This window comes from Alosa alosa, chromosome 5 (genome assembly GCF_017589495.1).
Source record: "Alosa alosa isolate M-15738 ecotype Scorff River chromosome 5, AALO_Geno_1.1, whole genome shotgun sequence".
Taxonomy (NCBI): Eukaryota; Metazoa; Chordata; class Actinopteri; order Clupeiformes; family Clupeidae; genus Alosa; species Alosa alosa.
Genome location: NC_063193.1, coordinates 5,487,667 through 5,505,363, shown reverse-complemented (window position 1 = coordinate 5,505,363; position 17,697 = coordinate 5,487,667). Strand labels below are relative to the sequence as shown.

General features: G+C 42.3%; 3 protein-coding genes across 10 annotated transcripts; 1 reads left to right on the top strand and 2 right to left on the bottom strand.

Moving 5' to 3' along the window:
- Positions 1-873: 873 nt before the first annotated feature.
- entpd4 (ectonucleoside triphosphate diphosphohydrolase 4) lies at positions 874-9,928 on the bottom strand. Of its 4 annotated transcripts, none has more exons than XM_048242991.1 (13): positions 9,785-9,928; positions 8,348-8,474; positions 7,971-8,168; positions 7,645-7,850; positions 7,354-7,504; positions 6,697-6,800; positions 6,529-6,588; positions 6,288-6,442; positions 5,417-5,583; positions 4,645-4,969; positions 4,186-4,271; positions 3,932-4,093; positions 874-2,974 (listed from the first exon to the last, which is right to left on the bottom strand). In XM_048242991.1, exons 2-13 carry the CDS (start codon positions 8,353-8,355, stop codon positions 2,734-2,736), a joined length of 1,863 nt encoding a protein of 620 aa, XP_048098948.1. In that variant the 5' UTR covers positions 8,356-8,474; positions 9,785-9,928; the 3' UTR covers positions 874-2,733. The 4 variants fall into 4 exon arrangements, with proteins under 4 accessions (XP_048098948.1, XP_048098951.1, XP_048098949.1 ...); XM_048242994.1 differs by having other exon boundaries at positions 6,312-6,442; XM_048242992.1 differs by having other exon boundaries at positions 9,789-9,928.
- Positions 9,929-10,066: 138 nt separating this feature from the next.
- chmp7 (charged multivesicular body protein 7) lies at positions 10,067-15,602 on the bottom strand. 2 transcript variants are annotated; one of them, XM_048242998.1, is made up of 11 exons: positions 15,582-15,602; positions 14,306-14,590; positions 13,978-14,149; positions 13,681-13,866; positions 13,060-13,193; positions 12,758-12,806; positions 12,091-12,210; positions 11,390-11,488; positions 11,243-11,300; positions 10,737-10,973; positions 10,067-10,383 (listed from the first exon to the last, which is right to left on the bottom strand). In XM_048242998.1, the coding sequence occupies exons 1-11, from the start codon at positions 15,587-15,589 to the stop codon at positions 10,328-10,330; spliced, it is 1,404 nt and encodes a 467-aa protein (XP_048098955.1). In that variant the 5' UTR covers positions 15,590-15,602; the 3' UTR covers positions 10,067-10,327. The 2 variants fall into 2 exon arrangements, with proteins under 2 accessions (XP_048098955.1, XP_048098957.1); XM_048243000.1 differs by lacking the exon at positions 15,582-15,602 and adding an exon at positions 14,845-15,034.
- LOC125294364 (THAP domain-containing protein 1-like) lies at positions 15,184-17,625 on the top strand. Of its 4 annotated transcripts, none has more exons than XM_048243003.1 (3): positions 15,184-15,328; positions 15,694-15,798; positions 15,906-17,625. In XM_048243003.1, exons 2-3 carry the CDS (start codon positions 15,725-15,727, stop codon positions 16,843-16,845), a joined length of 1,014 nt encoding a protein of 337 aa, XP_048098960.1. In that variant the 5' UTR covers positions 15,184-15,328; positions 15,694-15,724; the 3' UTR covers positions 16,846-17,625. The 4 variants fall into 4 exon arrangements, with proteins under 4 accessions (XP_048098960.1, XP_048098959.1, XP_048098961.1 ...); XM_048243002.1 differs by having other exon boundaries at positions 15,186-15,526; XM_048243004.1 differs by lacking the exon at positions 15,694-15,798 and having other exon boundaries at positions 15,186-15,655.
- Positions 17,626-17,697: the final 72 nt, after the last annotated feature.

Genomic DNA, 17,697 nt, shown 5'->3' with positions numbered 1-17,697 from the left:
GCCTGAAAACAAAACCCTCCAGCGGGGCACTGTGACAGCGAGCCACCCAGACTCTAGTGAGACACGCCGGCTAGGAAAACGCAATCTGTGTGATAGGCCGGGAGTCGAGCTTGGAGACACTTACTAGGTTGTTGACCTGACCAGATGACCTGAGCGTTAGCGCCTGTCTGCGGCTTGCCATGCCTGATTGATGCTCCCGCCCATGTCCTCTGCCCTTCTTCCCAAGGCCACAGGGGATCTGTAAGACCCGGTTACCACTGCCATAAAGATGCATTAGCTTGTTTACTCAACCCTCACGTCACCACAGGACGGCCACCTCGTCATCTAGTCAGCCACTTCTCACTCCAGGAGAGGGGAGAGGCCAGCTGATCTGCCCATTCATCAGACAGATCACTGGGAAAACCATTCAGCCCACTCCTGCAGTACTCCCATAGTCCAGAACACACACAATGGTTCATTCTCCACGTAGATTTGTTACAACATGCTGTAATAGTACTGATCCTTACATCCCAGGAACTGACTGTAACAATAAGAAAATCTCATGGACTCATGGCCCTAATTGTTTTTTGGAGTTTTTTTTGCTAGGGGAAAGATCAAATTCATGGCCCTAATTTAAATGGCAAGCACATGTAATGTCTGTTGAAAGCAAAGTTATCCCACTTACACTAGAGCAGCCATGTGGCATATGGGAGCATTGAGCAGTGTCATCAATGTTTGCGCTTCAGGTCTTGCTGATTGTGTTAAATTAGCTAATTGATTATAGTAAGTTATTACATTAGCATTAGTTACACTTTGCACAGGTTTCAAATTAGGGCCCTCAATCTATTCATTCACCATCAGTAAGCCTGAGGAAATGCCATTTATACTCATTGAGGACTTCAATATGTTTTTAATATCAGACAAGATTGTTGAACTTTTCCGTGCAAACAGATTCCTTTCCTGAACATCATTTATAAATATGCCGTCTGTGCTTTCACAAACATTTTTTCATACAGCAGTGACAATGGCTTCAGAAAAAGAAGCCTCAAATGAATAAAAACACACACATTCACTCGCTCGCACACACACATACACAGGATTCAGTGACAGATTCACATAGACTAAAAGACCTGTGGATCATTTTCAGCAGACTGGACTTTCACTCCTCAAAAATACAGGACCAGCGCTGGGATTACAGCTGGGTCAAACCTCAACATGTGATAAGACATTGCGGAAAAAAATATTGCACGATATTGTTATTCAAATATAGTCTTCCTATTGAGCTGCTGCAGACACCTTTAAACCATTTTATGAAAACCCAAGAAAAAAGTACCAGGGGTATTATGAAGCATGGATGCACAACATATTGAAATCTATACAACTCTAGGACACTGCATGCCATAGCAGTGTCAGGAAACACACTATAGTACGCGGTGCTAATATCGGCACTATTATTATGGGTTTTGACACAAGCAGTTTTTCAAGATGTAAAACCGAGATGCAATGTGGTCCCTAAAAGTGTGCTCTATTGAAATCAGAAGCCTGGAAAGAGTCTCTGCACTAATCATAACATTTTTGAAAGACTAGAAACCAACTAGAACAAAACAAAAAGGTCTGATAAACCATTCTTCCCTTACATGCACGCACGCGGACACACACACATACACGCACACACGCACGCACAAGCATTGGTCTATGCCTTGGGATCTCTACTATTCTGCACTGGATTTTTACCCTCTACCGTATACAGAAACACTGTTTTGACAGTGCAGATATCCCATAACCCTAGTCAGAAATATTTACCAACGGTAAAATCAGAGGCATTTTTCAAGGAAATACCATCTATTGAGGTGTACCACAAAACTATTAAACATTCTGTTAAGTGGAGTAACACCGGTCTCTAAAAGGACTGCCAAGTAGCGAAATCAATGTCCATGTGGTCTCTCTATGGTAGAAGCCACGGGCATTTCCATGTGGTCTCCCTATGGTAGAAGCCATAGATAAACAAAGCTTTTTAATATCTATGGTAGAAGGCATGGGCATTTCTGCTTACAAGGGCTTCGGAGCCAGGTCTCACCTGACATGAGGAGGGCAACTCGGGACATGATAAAGTTGCCTTTCTAACTAAGGAATGTGCCACTGGAAACAATATCATCTAGTCGTGTGTGTGATTTAAACAACTTGGATGAGAGGGTGTCCATGAGGAGTGGGGAGAAGAAAGGTGCCCTTCTTTTTTTGGCACAAAGGAGGCGGATGGCACGAAGGTCCAACTCCATCTAAATCATGAAGGAACTTCATGGAGTGCGGGAACAAATCTCTCCGGGCCACAGAGTGTGCACGTTCAGGACTGTTGCTAACATTGCTAATGGTCATTTTTAAAAAAAGGAAAACAAAACAAAACGAAAAATAAAGAAACAAGAAAACCAAAGACATCAAAAATAAATTAACACAGAAACACATGATCATTTCAAAGCTAGACTGAAACGGAAACTGTTCATAGCACTCAAAATGTCCTCTGAAATCGCAGGTCAGTGAAGTCTTTTTTTTGTGATGGGCCACAGCAGCACAGAAACTTCACCTGAGGCGTGAGCTCTCAGTCCAAACAGTCTTGTCAAGTCAGCGTGATTATTGCCATCTTTTCAGCAGTCTAAAAAGGGGACCTTCATGTGTACTGGCCAATAAGGGCCCTGGCAGGGTGATGTCAGGAGTGGGGTGGGGGCAGGGGCAAAACCTAACGAAGGGCAAGCCTCCAGCCTATAGCGTGACGAGGACGTCAGGGGAGTCCAAGCCTTCTTCCAACCACTGCAAAGAGGAGGCGGCTCCACGGTTGAGCGCGACCGCCCGGCGGTGGATGCGCCTCAGCCGGAGCAGGTAGAGCAGGATGGAGAGCAGCACCACGAAGAAGCACGCCAGGAACAGGTAGTGCGTGTTGATGTAGGGGAAGCTGGGGCGCCAGTGAGAGTGCGTCCCCTTCAGGCTCTCCTGCTGGATGTCCCTACAGGCACAAGACCGGGCAAAAAAGGAAACCCAATTTAAGAACGGCATCTCATAGGTAATAGACAATGCTGTCTGACTTGACAGAAATAACAAATGCACCAAATATAAGCTTTACTGTTACTGTTTACATTACTGTTCTGAAGATGGCATCACACTGTAATTTACTACAGAAAAAAAAGACTGGACTAGAAAATATAGTGCATATATGCATCTGCTAACTATTGGTCTTTACTTTTATGCCTTCACATACAAGGATACAAGGATACAAGGAAGTTTATTGTCACATGCATATAGTTACTGGAAGTAAGAAATGCAGTGAAATTATGTCTGGTGTCAGCCTATTTGTGCATTAATGGGGGGGGGGGGGGGGTAAAAGTGCAGTAGAAGAGGGGTTTAGTAGATTAAGTGGCAAGGGCTGCATAAAAAGGTGGGGGAGGATTGGGATTGGGTGGGGGGCACCAACAAGGAGCACCCAAGAGCAACAGGGGCAAGGAAAAACTCCCTTACCAAGGAAGAAACCTTGGGCAGATCCACGGCTCAAGGGGCTAACCCAACTGCCAGGGGTCTTGGTGTGTGTGTTGGGGGGATGACAGGGGAGATGGGATAGTGTGCCGTGTATGTGGGGAGAGGGCAGTGTGCAATATGTGTGTTGGAGAAGCTTCCTCATGAGACAATGTGCTGTGTATTGGGGGGGGGGCAGGGACTTACTATTGCAAGCATAGTACTGTATGTAATGTATGTGAGTGATGACAGTGAAGATGTGTGTGTGGGCGGGAGGGGAGTGGAGCAGTGACTGTGTGTGTGCGTGTAGTGTGTGTGTGGGTAGGTGGCTGACATGACCCTATATATTAAAAATACATTTTATGGTGACACAAAAACTATTTGCTTATTTTAAATTCATATGACAGAAATTGGTAAGTTACTGCCTACAGTGTTGCTATATGTTCTTTGTCACCTTAGAGGCAGGAAACGTGTCCTGTAGAGAATGGCTCCCAGTGTCCACTGCACCTCTTTGTCGTAGACCAGCAGCGCTGTCTTCAGGTTGTCGTAATTAGAGGGGAAGGCAAAGCCAGTGTGGAAAACTTCATGCATCCATGCTGATTTGAAACACTGGTACCTGCAAAGGGAGATATGACCTTACAGAAAACACTGAACCAAATAGAAGAGCTGCTGTTGTTATTAGCAACAGAGACTACCTCTGAGACTTACTTAAGTCTGTGCAAGTCAGCATGAGAGGCATAAAGACCACGGTCAAAGCGCTCCTTCAAGGTCCTCCACTGGGTGGCACAGTAGTTCTACAGGGGGAATAAACACAAAGCAAAAAAACCATGACATGAGGTGTTGATTGTTCCATGGGGTTTAGATACTTACAAAAAAACATACACTTACAGTTTCAGAATACACAGTGGCAAACTTTCCAGAAGACAAGATTGCCATCTTTAATTTAAGTATTTGACTGTTGCACCCACAACAGCACAAAAGTAAAACCTGTTATTACACACACACACACACACACATATATATATATATATATATATATATATATATATATATATATATATATATATATATATATATATATATATATATATATATTATATTTTCATAGTAAATAGATATTATTGCCTGCAGACAAATGCTGTGCCTACACTTACTACAGATTCCTACCTTTGCAGCGTTGGTGTACTTTGTGGAGTTGTAGTCACCGCCCATGCGCAGCACATCCTCGGTACAGTAGTAGAACTCGGAGAAACCGTAGAACTGGCTGTTCCGAAAGTCGATGGCTGGCTGGTAGATGCCATTGAGGGAGGTGTGCGTCTCGTTGGTGCGGTTGAGGAACGGCTGCAGGAGCAGGCGGCACGAGTCGAAGTCACCGGTGCCGCGGATGTGGATCCTCTGCCCCGTGGGTCCCACTTCGTCCTGCAGGTCGTTGGGAAGACACGGGTCTAGGACTGGAGTGTCTGCAGACTCGCCCACATGCTGGTCCAGAAGCCTGCAGAGAGACACACAGAAACACACCGCTGAGCAAGTATACTCTCCAACATAGCGTCTCAGTTCATAGGTTTTCAACTGATTGTGACCCAAGGACCACCATTCTGACAAGGGAAGCAGCATGGGGACTACCACTGACTACAAAATAGTGATTACTACATTGAAACTACATTACAAATGCATGGTCATGGACCAGCAGCAATGCCTTCACTGACAACCAGTGAGCCGCAGACACTAGTGGTTGGAAACCGCTGATCTGTAACCCACACTGACCCACAGTTTTTATTGAGATCGGATGAATAGGTGATTATCAATACCAACAAATGTTGTAATAATAATAATAATAATAATCTCATCTGAACCCACTGAGCAACAAAAAATCCTGTGGGTTGATCAGACTACACCTCGTTTTCGTTACAACTCTTCTGCTAAACGTAGGGGGTCTTACTTGTTCTGGGCGACGATCTTGCTGACCATGCTCTCCTCATATCTCTGGCGGGCTGCGTTGCCGCCGTAGCCCAGGAAAGTGGACACATAAACACGGTAGACGTGCTCTGTGCGGTGGGCATCGCAGCCCAGGTTAAACTCTGCCAGCAGGTTCTTTGCCATCTCCTCCTGCGGAAGCACAGTCAGCGATAAGCCAGGCCGTCCATATATATATATATCACTAAGGACAGAGACGTTAGTGACTATTGTGTTTTTCTATTCTAAAGGTTAAAACCAGCAAGCAGTACTTCAGAGCCACACCAACACCCAATCGAGGTTTCAGCTTATTTGTTAAACCCAAGAAGCTGCATTGCATTATACACCATCACTCAAAAGCCTTCAAACACAGAAATCACTCAATGAGAAGGAATCAGTATTTTGAGATTGATTGTAATCATTTCTGCTTAAATTCACCTAAAACATACTGTGTGCATATTTGTGAAGAAACCCTGATCTACAAATGTTATGCTTGTCAGCAGAGGGACACCCAAACCTGAAGATCTGCCATCCTACATTATAGCCCATTATATTTAGCTACGCAAATCTATCCCCAGAGCCTATTCACACACCAAAACTGCCGAATAACAGATCTCCAAAGTCTGAATTAACCCATCCTTGCTTTTTAGTTAGTGCTCTAAAAGTGTATGCCCCATCCTATTCTGAATCCATGCATCTTATCTCTGCAGAAGGAAGAACTTCAACTCCATTAAACAGACAGGGATGTTCACAGCACAGACCGTGGGCCAGTGGTGATTCAAATGTGGGGAAGAAATCGGATGAGCAACAAATGTCAACAAACTTGTAAAAAAGGGAAACTGTTTAGGGATAATAACCTGCTGTGGAGAAGCAAAGCTTACACTTTTGGGCACTTCGAATGCAATCTGCGTGGAGACGCCGCCCATGTCCAGCACGCCGGCTGTCCGCTTGCGTACCATCGCCTCCTGCTGGTCACCCCCTGGGACCTGCACCTCCACCACTGCCTCACCATCTGGTGAAGGAGCAAACGGATTTAATACAAAATAAATGCCATTGTCAGCAACAAACCATCATAAGCTAAGGAAACCAGGCACTCACCATGATCTCCATGATTGAATCTTCCAAGAACAAAGTTTATCCCAATCCATGCATACACACCTGGACAAATCCAAAAATAAAGGTGAATTTAAATGTGCGTTTAAAGATGTCTTGACACTTGGTCTGTGTCACGGTCTGATATAAAGTGCTGGTAGAGAGCAGACTTACCCTCCTGTTTCCCAGAGATGACCTCGACATGAGAGTCTGAGAACAGGAAGTTAAAATGCACAGGGATGTCTGTCCGCAGATCCTCCAAGATCGCCTCCTGCTGACTGAACATGGAAACTCCATTCACAACTCCAGGCAAAGACCAACACCACTGTTCATCACAAATGTCCAAACACTGAAACCACTCCATATTTGCCTCGCCAAAAGCTTAGAACCTCTTTTTAAAATACCACATTTCACAGCCCTACTGAAAGCAACCTGCCTATCAAGTCAGAAGATTAGGTGAGAGGGTTCTATTGATATTCAGGTATGTGGCATCTGTATGCTTCCGTGCAGAGGACAACATTACTGGCAAGGCTCTAATTCACAAAATACAGCAAGCCCATCAAAAAGGAAGTAATGGTAGCAGTAGAGTTTAGTGCGAGAACATCTATTCATTTATGGATAATCTGATGCCATATGAACATTGTTTAGCTCAACTCCAGGTCACAAATCATGTGACGAGATAAGTATTCTCTTGCTTGTCTTTGACTGAGCCTTCTCTGTGGACTTCATTGTGAACCCAAGTGCATTTTGTGGTCTTGCGAATGCATTTGCTTTCTATTGCAACACATGATGAAAACATTTTGGATTTATTGTCTGTCATATATTGCGTACCTCTCAGGCAGCACTCTCATTCCCGCGGTGCAGAGGATGTAAAGAGGTGTTTCCTGGTGCTTAAACTTTGGGATGTGTTGTGCCGCAAAGCTTAGTAAAGGGTAAATGTAGTCACTGGCCTTCTCTGGCGTGGTAGCAAACTCAGAGATACCTGTCAGTCCACAAGCACCAGAGGGTTACAACAGACAACAGCAGGTTACAGATTAAAAAAACAAAGATATGACTACATGTTAAAAACCAGTCAATAAAACCCCAAGTGTTTTCCTTACACGTGCACAGAGAACAGCTCACCTGGTTTGATCTTCATGACTACGGGCTTCCTATGCTGGTCTCTCATCTGACGGATGTCTAGCAGGTCGTGTGGGTTGCCGTTGTGCCGCGGCCAGCAGTAGACAAACACCCGTGAACCGCTGCTTCCACAGTCAATCACCAGCCCATAGTTAAGGTTTGGGTTGCTGGTGTCTGTGACCTCTAAATCCGTCACCCTGGCCAAATGTCTACAGGGTTACAAGGGTGCCACACAAACAGGTGAATAAGCAGGACATCACCATACACCACATAAATCTGTCAAGGTTACGGGGAATCAAGTGACATGGCAACCAATGTAACACCTTCACCTGTGAATGTGGGAATCCTCCCTCACCCAGCTGTACTGGCCCTTTCCTGTGACCAGCAGCAGGTAAAGGAGACCCAGAAGCCCCGCCAACAAACTCAGGAAAATGAGCTGTCTGAATGAAGGAAGCAGGAGCCGGGGGAGAACGACTGGTGATATGCTGAAGTGCCAGGAAGCAGGGAAAAGGCAGGATATGCTGATCCTGTGGAGATCAGAGCAGGGGAGAAGAGAGGAGAGGAGGATACAAGATTAGATCGGCAGTTCATCATTATTACTGGTCCTACGTTTCACTTTATACAACGGATGCATTTGAGAAGATGTTGTGGGACGAAATGCCTTCATTTGCAAACAACATTTGCTTTCACTGAAATGGAAACTTACTTTCCCATCCTGTCGAGAGCTGTTCAAATCAATTCAATGTAACCGAGGTGTTGACATTTGACTCCTGTAACATTACCGGTAACCCTGCTGATGCACATGGAGGCTTCTGGAGCACGTCATTACCAACCTGTAATGAGCCAGAAGAATAACAAACTCATACTAAAAAAAAAATACATTTGTCCTGATGTAAAGGTTATAGGCAACTAGCTTGAGAATATACCGAATTAGAATAATATTTTTCAAAGCAATAACAAAGACATCCAACTTCACTGACTAGGTGTAACATTTCTCGAAATGTTTGAAAAGCAGATAAAAAAATCTTGCTAAATCATTTTGATGCATGCTTTTATCAGGCAACTAACTTTGGGTATCATCTACAAATTCATCTATTATGGACAGGTAACGAAACATCGATCGTGGACTAATGACGTGGCAACGTTGTCACTGCTTGTAAAATATAAATTGCATAGGTGGTTAGCATTACCTGTTAGCATTACCTGTTAACCTGTAACCACAGACGGTTATAGCCTAACATATGGTAAGAAGCTAACTGTCAAACATAATGACCCAAACTCACGCTCATACACGTCACTGCAGAACCTGAGGTGAAAGATGCCCACCTGAAATGTGTTATCCAACTGATCTTGCACTCGTATACCTATAACCTAAGTTACCTATCGTTACAACGTTTCATCTAACCAGCCAGTGTAACTTACAAACTAGCCAATATTAAAAGTTAGATCACTTTAATAAGAAAGCAGGGGAAAACTGCTTCAACGCATAACGTTAACGTAAGTAACTTATCAGAGAAATCTACCTGGTCCAGTAGCTGCTAATGCATCCCCTTCAGTATCTTATTTCAATAACTGTCCAACGCGACACGAAGGCCCCGGTCTTTTAACGTTACTGTCAACGTCAGAACAGCATCCTATCTGGCTTTATACCTGAAGTTACATAACCTGTAGTCGTGCGTCTGGCTAACGTTAGCCAAATTCCCTACATTCTAACCAGCCGGTTAGCTGCCAGCAAGGTTAAAAGTTAGCTCGTTTGCTAATAATACTGGAGCAGAGCTCCACCAGCGTAACGTAATTAGCATAGCAACCTGTTCAAGATGTTATCCATTGACATATTGTATCGCTTACGCTGATACATTGAATGCTTAAAACTAAATACGATAACCATGCAGAGTATGTGTACGTCACCACTTGAGACATTCAGAAAGCTACCTAAACCAAAACTAGCAGCTAGCTACCGTTATAACCCAATTTGTAGGTTCACGAGAAAGTTTAACCGGGCGGCATGCTAGCGTTTAAATGTAAAGTAGCTAACGGTTAGCTATCTATGCTAACACCTTAGCTCGTGTTAGCGTAATAGCTATAATTCCGTATTTATCGTGTTGTCATATATCCACCCTGGCCAAATAAATGTTCTACATACCCACACATGTCATTATTTGTGCATCCAGTCCTTGTTTCGACATTAGATCGAAACCAGAATCATCTCAAAGCTGAGACGTGTCGCCATGGGCCAAGAAAATCTCGTTCCGTTGAGATTGCCAGGTTGCGCATGCGCGACAGTTCTAAGTTTCTTGTCGAAAGATTTATAACAAGTCTTGTTTTTTTTGCCGTATCCAAATTACAGCATGTACTAATAAGTATGAGGAAAAAACTATAGCATCATGTTTTTCTACACATGCATTACAAAGTCGAGACAATCACATTTTACATTTACATACAATTTATTCTGTAATAACTAATATGATTCTGTCACACAGAATCAGCTGTTTTGGCATCATAATTGTAATCATTTATTAGAGTAACACTTCACAAACTTTAAAAGGCCACTTTTAAAACTTTTAGTTTAAAATAAAAAGGATCACAAACATGCCATAACAAACATGAATAAAAGGCATATTGCAAAACATACAATATACTGTAGTTTGATTGCTTATTACTTAAAACTAATACATTTCATTGTGCTTCACTGGGCCGGCTCTAGTTTCTTTAGTGGCGAGAGCGGTCCCCTCTGCTGCCCACCTGTTAGGAAAAATACATAATCAGTCAACAATTCACAGCAAGATAACAGCCTTTTATCACTAAACAGACGACACTGATGACTTTAAACATTACTAAATGGCAGACTATTCTGTAACAGAACGAAACAAAGGGGGTGAGCTTTTATCCCTTTTCACTCCGAGACATTTGTAATATAAGTCGGCCAATGCCACTGTTCAGAAAAACTCCATGAGACTGTACCTACAGGCCATATTAACCTCCTTCAATTTCCCTCTAGACTCTTCAATACAAAGAAAATGTAAAATGTAAGTCATAACAACCTTGGACAAAAAAAACTCTACCTAGAGCTCAGATCAAGACGAGGAAAAACAAACCTGCTCCAGAGATATTGAGGCGACTCAGCTCCCTGTCCAACTCCTCGTCTGTGATATTTAACCGTGAGTCAGGTACACTGGGTAAAGAGTTGAAGAAATCATCATCGAGGGCACCCTTTTCCCTGCTGGATGACAAGGGTCCTGAAGGAACTTCTGGAAGGTCCAGTTGTCCATCTGGAGCAGAGTTCTCCAAAAGAGACATGAGCTCTTCCTCCAGCTCGACCGTGTCCCCACCAGCTACAAGAACAAACACAACATCACTGAGTACAGCAAATACAGCATGACGAATGACTCTGTGGTGCTTCTGTGTGTACTGTGTACAATCTATTTTTTATTTGGGACATATACAACATAGAAACCATTACGCCAACATTGTGAGTACCCTAACAAAATCATAGATGAATTTTTCAAGTACATTTATTTTGCCATGCAATTTTTCATATTCTTTTATAGAGGACATGTACAGATCATTAGGTGGTAGTCAAGCCTCAATGTAGCACACATACTTGTGTCCAGTGCTCCTCCGGCAAGCGTCTGGTTGACTTCATCCTGAGTATCACACAACTAAGCACACAGAGGACAGAGGATCAGAGGGAAAATAATCAGGGGTGACAAAATTATATTCATACCAAAAGAGAACAAGGTGGTCTTACCTCCTGGATCTGATCCACCAAACTTTCAGCTTTCTCCACAGTCACGTCTTTTAATGAGAGACGCAGAGCAGCCACACCTGTCTGGTACGCTTGCATCACCTGTGACAAACACAGGCATTGTGTACTGTTTGATAGGGCTCAACATGAACGTAAAACTGTACGTCAATCAATGCTCTTTCCGTTCAACATCAGCATTCTCAATTAATAAACTGTGCATGGGGAAGATCAAGGGAACTTATTAAGCATACTAGGTTTAAGAGCAGATTTTAAGAAGCAGCATAAAGGCAAAAGACAACGGTGACAAAATCAATATTAATATCAACATCCGCACTGACCAACAGTAAGGAAAGTCTCTCATGTTCATTAATGTGATTTCTAAACTTCGATTGATTCAGATTGGCTGTCACGTAATCAAAATTGCTCTATTTCCAAGAATATCATTCTTCATTTTGTTTTTGCTATAGTATGCAGTGTGGACGTTGTCATTCATATTAGCTAGAGATACATAAAACTATTGTTATTACAGTAATCGTTATAGTTAACGTTACTGGTGTGAACAGCCCTTGAGTGATGATTAAAAAAAAGCTTCACAGGAGAATACTCGGCATGTAGACAAAACAGACTCAATTTCCATTTGTTTTGAGTACAGAAGGATGTACAGTATGGTTTAACATGGCTGTAGCATGTGTCCATTTTCTCACCAGGCGGTCTGTTTGTGAGTGGGCTATTCTGTCCAGAATGCCCTTTACAGTTTCCATCTGGGCATAAAGCCGGTCGGCCCGTTTCTCCACACGTTTCCTCCCCCTAAGGCACCTCAGAGCCTACACAGGGAGCAAGACATTTAGCAGATGCTTTTTAAACAAAGCGACTTACATTTGTCAATTATATAACAAGGGTCACGGTCCCCGGACTAGACTAATATGCTACTGTTAAATTTTAGGGGTTTTATTTATGTCATACTTTCTCTTGTCTTTAACTAATTGCTCGCCAACTCAGTGTCTCCCACTTGGAATCAAGGAGACGTTTTTCAATACTAACAGACTGCCCCCGCCCACTTTATCTTTTTAACATCCACATTAACATAGTTCTAGCTGAGCAACTCTTTACACCAATTGATTCCACCTGATTACTTTTATTAATTTTCAAATGTTTAACAGCCCGGTCTACGCCTGAATTCAGGCACAGTGCCTGTAATCTTTAAGCCTTGAATATGTACAACAATTCTGCGGTACTTTTAAACATTGTATTACTTGCATTAAGAGGCAGACTAACAGTTCAAAACCACCCTGCTGTACCATCTCAGATTTTGCTCAAACCTTGTCTACATCATAAATGGGTCCCAAAACCAAGGCCTGCCAGATGACTTACCTGAGATTTCTTCCCCTCACTGAGTAGAGCCCTGGCCTCCTCTTTGCATCTGTAAAAATGAAACAGTATTTGTTTGGTTCATCATCTGCCTCATGTTTTCATAAAAACTAATCCAAAGGAGTTTGAAAAACAAGCTGCCATCAGTTTAAAAGGGATGGTGCGCATGACCTCTCCTTTAATAATAAACATGCCCAGATTTGTGTTTAAAGCAGACCGTCCAGACCGGCAAAGCATAATGTGAGACCAATTTGGACAGTCTTAAGTCTGTATTGCATGCAGTGTGAGTTGTCTTCAAGACGTACTTGTCTGCCTCCTTGCCCAGGGCCTCCACTCTTTCCCCCAGCAGCTTCTCACTGCGCTGAAGCTGGTAGATACCAAGGTCCACATCACTGACAGGGCTCACACGACCTTGCCCAGGCTGGGAGAACTTCACCAGCTGGACACAACAGAGAGAGAGAGAGAGGAAAAAAAAAAAAAAAAAAAAAAAAAACAGCTGACAAATTTACTCTACTTTGGCACACTTTACTAGAAATGATACCTGAGCTGTATTTACTAATCCACCTTATGCATGGAAGGCTCTTTAGCCAGATAATTTATTTCCAGTGGACCGTCAGCTATGTTGTGACGGCATCTTCTGTTACATTCTGCTCCTTACCTATTTACTCTTTCTACAACTTTGCATTCCTTCTACATTGTAACATGCTGATTCACTAGGTGCAACACCCAATCGGGTCTGTGTAGTGAGGTAGGCTACACTAATTACATTAACAATAGTGGCAGCTACAAAACACCTGGCTCCTCTGGAAATAAATGACCTGGCTATAGAGCCCTGCATGCATAAGATCCATTGGGGTCATAGAAATCCCCTGAGCGATCACTATATCAGTGATCCAACCAGAATTAAATCACATTCATCAACCCACCTTTTCGCCTTCGTGAAGCGACACGGTCACCTGCTTGTCTCTCTGCAGCTGAAGCAGAGCCAAGCACAGGTTGGTCTCATCAGAACAAACATGGGAGGCCAGTGTTCTCAGCTCCTGAAAGGACAACAGACACCTGTCTGCCAGAGGAGAGGACCGATATGTCTCCAGGAGCTTCACCGCTTTCTCCTATGGACGATAAACACAAGACACAATCTTATATTACTGAATGTACATATTGTAAATGTTTGATATAATCAGTATATGTTGCCAATGTTTGATATGATTAATGAAACTCACCTTGACCAACTCAATCACGACAAAAGACTCTTCCAGAGGTACACGACCACTGCCCAAAAGAGTGGACAATGTCCACTTCAGCGGCTTAACAAGCAAAAGGCCAACTCCCCACGATAGCCAGCCAGAATCCACATTTGCGGCAAACTCTGATTCTTTCTGCACTTTTCCATTCCTTTACATCAAAATACCAAACATAATTTACTAGGTGATATATACCAATTGACAAAGGATGCAAAGCTTGGCTTCCCTTTATACTCGTTTTGTAATAACTAAAGGAGGACTTAGCTAAGCACTGCAGCGGCAGGGTTTGAAAAATAATATGCAGTACCTGTACATGGACTGAAGAACAGTTCCCAGACCCAGGGGCGAACTGCCCTTTCTTCGAAAACTTTCGTTCAGTTCGTGCAAATTTACGCAGACAGAGCCACGACGTCTGCAGCGGTTTATGATTAGTGGCGTCCAGAAGTCCATTTTACCATCCCAATCTGTAGAATCGACATCTCTGTTTTCTTTGAATGCCGAAAATAGGAACGCCATGCGTGCATCGTCTCCCCAGTCTGAGGGAAACTCGAAAGAGCAATCCTCCTTTGACTGAGGTAAACTCGACATTGTTCTGTAATTAAAGCTAAGATTAGTTTAAGGCAGCAAGTGGAATACAAAAAACTGACATCCAACTTTTCCATCTGCCCCGCAGTTTGATACAGGTGGGTATCAATAATATACATTAACATATATCACAAACACACCTTTAAGTTAAGTTCACGTTAATGTTATTCTATCAAAGCATACTAAAATGAAGCAATAACTGGATTGATCCCATCATTAATAGCCTATAGTGTAGGTAAAAACTGTTTGCAAAACACACACCTTCTTCACCTTCGTAGCTCGCTAGCTACACCACTAAGGCCAGGGTAACGTTAGTGGTAGGCCAAGGTTTCAATCACCAGCCAAATAGCCCTATAACCATTTTAGATCAAATATGTTTACGAGTTCACAAAGCAAACCCTTTAAATCTGTAATTAGTGTTAAGATTGAAAGTGAAATGTTATGACCAATCCTGTGCCATGGCGGATGTGATGTGACAGCGCTATCAACCCGGAACATAACATCACCATGTGATTGGTTTAACCAATTATGACACAGACGTTTTTCAGTTATCTAGATGTTTTTTGAAAGTGTCCACTCCACTCTACTTTTGTCCACTTAACATTTTCAAAGATTGAAAAAGGATCACGTGCACTCAGTCAGAGCCCGTCTACGGCATTAGACATTCTCTGACTCAGTTCTGTTTTTAAAATCGAGACGATACCGACCCGGAAGTTATTTTTACTCGCGGAAGACAACAACAAAAGTCAAGTTGTCCGTTCACAACTTCACACTATCAAAGCTCGTTAGCGGATTCTCTGATAGCTACTGTCTTTCACTTCACACGTATTTCTGAAAGTTATCGCTGAAGATTTTATAGATAGAGCATGACTTTCAAGTTTGTTGTATAACTACAATGATGATTTTAACGTAGTTTTATTTCGCTTGACTGGTCTTCATCAATGTGTGTTTTTCTTTAACTTAGCAGTTTAATCTTAACAACTAATTTTGCCGCTCACGTTAACATGCCTTCCTGTGTGGCAGTCAAATGTTCAAATAGACGGGGCGCCTCATCTAAAATAAGCTTTTTCAAGTAAGTTAACTCCAATGTTGTATGTATTACCATTACAGATTATGGCTACTAGAAGATGTGGTTGTTTCTATGAAAGAGCACCGCTCTAGAATCTTTGGTTTCTATGTCGATGATTTGAGATCTACGTCACAGACCACTTTGAGGTGCAAACAATTTGAGAGTTTTGGTTGATTTAAGAGAAACAATATGAGCATTACAAACAACAATGTTGTTCTTCAGTTATTTGATGGTGTCATTTTTTGCCTCTTAGATTCCCTCTCCGTGACTCAGACCGGCTGAAGCAATGGATACGCAAAGTTAACAGAGTGGGCTGGACTCCAACCAAGCATTCTTCCCTCTGTTCTGATCACTTTACGCCAGACTGTTTCAGACCACGTGTAGGCCTTGGACATAGCCGCCTTAACCTTACATGCAATGCAGTTCCGACTATTTTTCCCCCTCGCATTATTTCGATACCCAAAAAGCGGACTACCAGAACAAGTCAGAACATAAAAATAAGTAAGCCCAGTGCTGGCATACCAGCTGAAATCCCTGTCGTCAACCATGATCATGACTATGTGTATGCTCACAGTGTAGATCCAGTTACAACTGAGGAACAACTAGCCAATAACGGCCATCCTGTACCCCAAAGCTCCCCTCGTCTACATAAGCAACTCTTGAATGCTCAAACTAAATTAGTTTCTTTCAGAAAGACAGTGAGGGTTGAACAGCAGAGAGTAAGAAGACTGAGAAGAAAAGTGAAATCTCTCTCCTCACTTGTAACTGATTTAAAAAAGAAGTTGTTGTTTTCTAATAGTTGTAATGGTATAATGGAGGCTTCTTTTGGAGGAGTTGCCAAAGAAATTCTTACCAGATCCAAGTGTAAGAGTAAATCTGCCAGTATGTCCAATGATTTGAAGTCTTTTTCCACGACTCTCTATGCCCTTTCTCCAAAAGCCTACCGGTTTGTCCGTGAGAGCTTTGATAGCTTTCTGCCTCATCCTACAACAGTCAAGGCATGGTGTAGGCCTAACAGCAAAAATGGATCCAGTCAGAATCCTGATACCCAAGTCAGCGATGACCCCAAATCGAACTCGAACATGCTTGTTACCTCAGTACCACCTGACAGCAGCTCTGTGGAAATCTTTGCTGGACAGCCAACAGATCCAAGTTGGGTTCTTCTCCCGGTGTCTCAAATGGCAAATGGATAATGGATCTTATATGTTTTTGACATAATTTGATCAGTTGTTGTAATAAGCTTTATACATGGACATTTTAGGACTGCACAGCTCTGACAAGTCCAGTTTGGTGACTCAGTTATTAACCTCTGTTGAAGTGCATTCCTCACAAAGATTCTGTTTGAACACTAGAAAAGAGGATTTACCAGTTTACAGACATGTCACAAAAGACTAGTTGGTTTTATCTGAGATGCCTTCAGACAAACATTAAATGCATCACACTTGAAATTCTTGCATATAAGTTACAGAAGTTGTAGCATAGTGTTGCCTGCTGATGCTATATGTCTGTGTTAAGACGGCTTTTCTTGCATGTACAGTTGGTCCCACATGCAGCCGTTGTTCCGGAATGAAACTGGTTAGATTGTTATTCGTATTATATGGCCGGATAGATATGATCAGTTAATTTCAGATGCTTGCAGTAATAAAGAGTTGGTTACATATATAAACAATTTTCATATTTATTACTATATTTTTAAATTGTTTACTGTTAAATTTAACTATTGTGTTATTTGTATGTCGCTTTGGACAAAAGTGTCTGCCAAATCCCATAGCCATATTTACATTTATTTATTAATGTAGCAGATGCTTTTATTGAAAGCAATTTGACAAAATGAGGTATAACATCCAAGCTATAATGCAGAGGAGAGCTTGGGTAACAATAAATACTACACTGTTATGCAGGGAAAACCTTAGGTAACAGTTACTACAATACCACAATAACCCCTCAAAACTACAATAAACAACAAAATAAGATATCAAGCTGAACTTTTTGTATGATAGTCATAAGATTTGGGGGATTGAACAAAAAGTTATCAATCAGTTTTT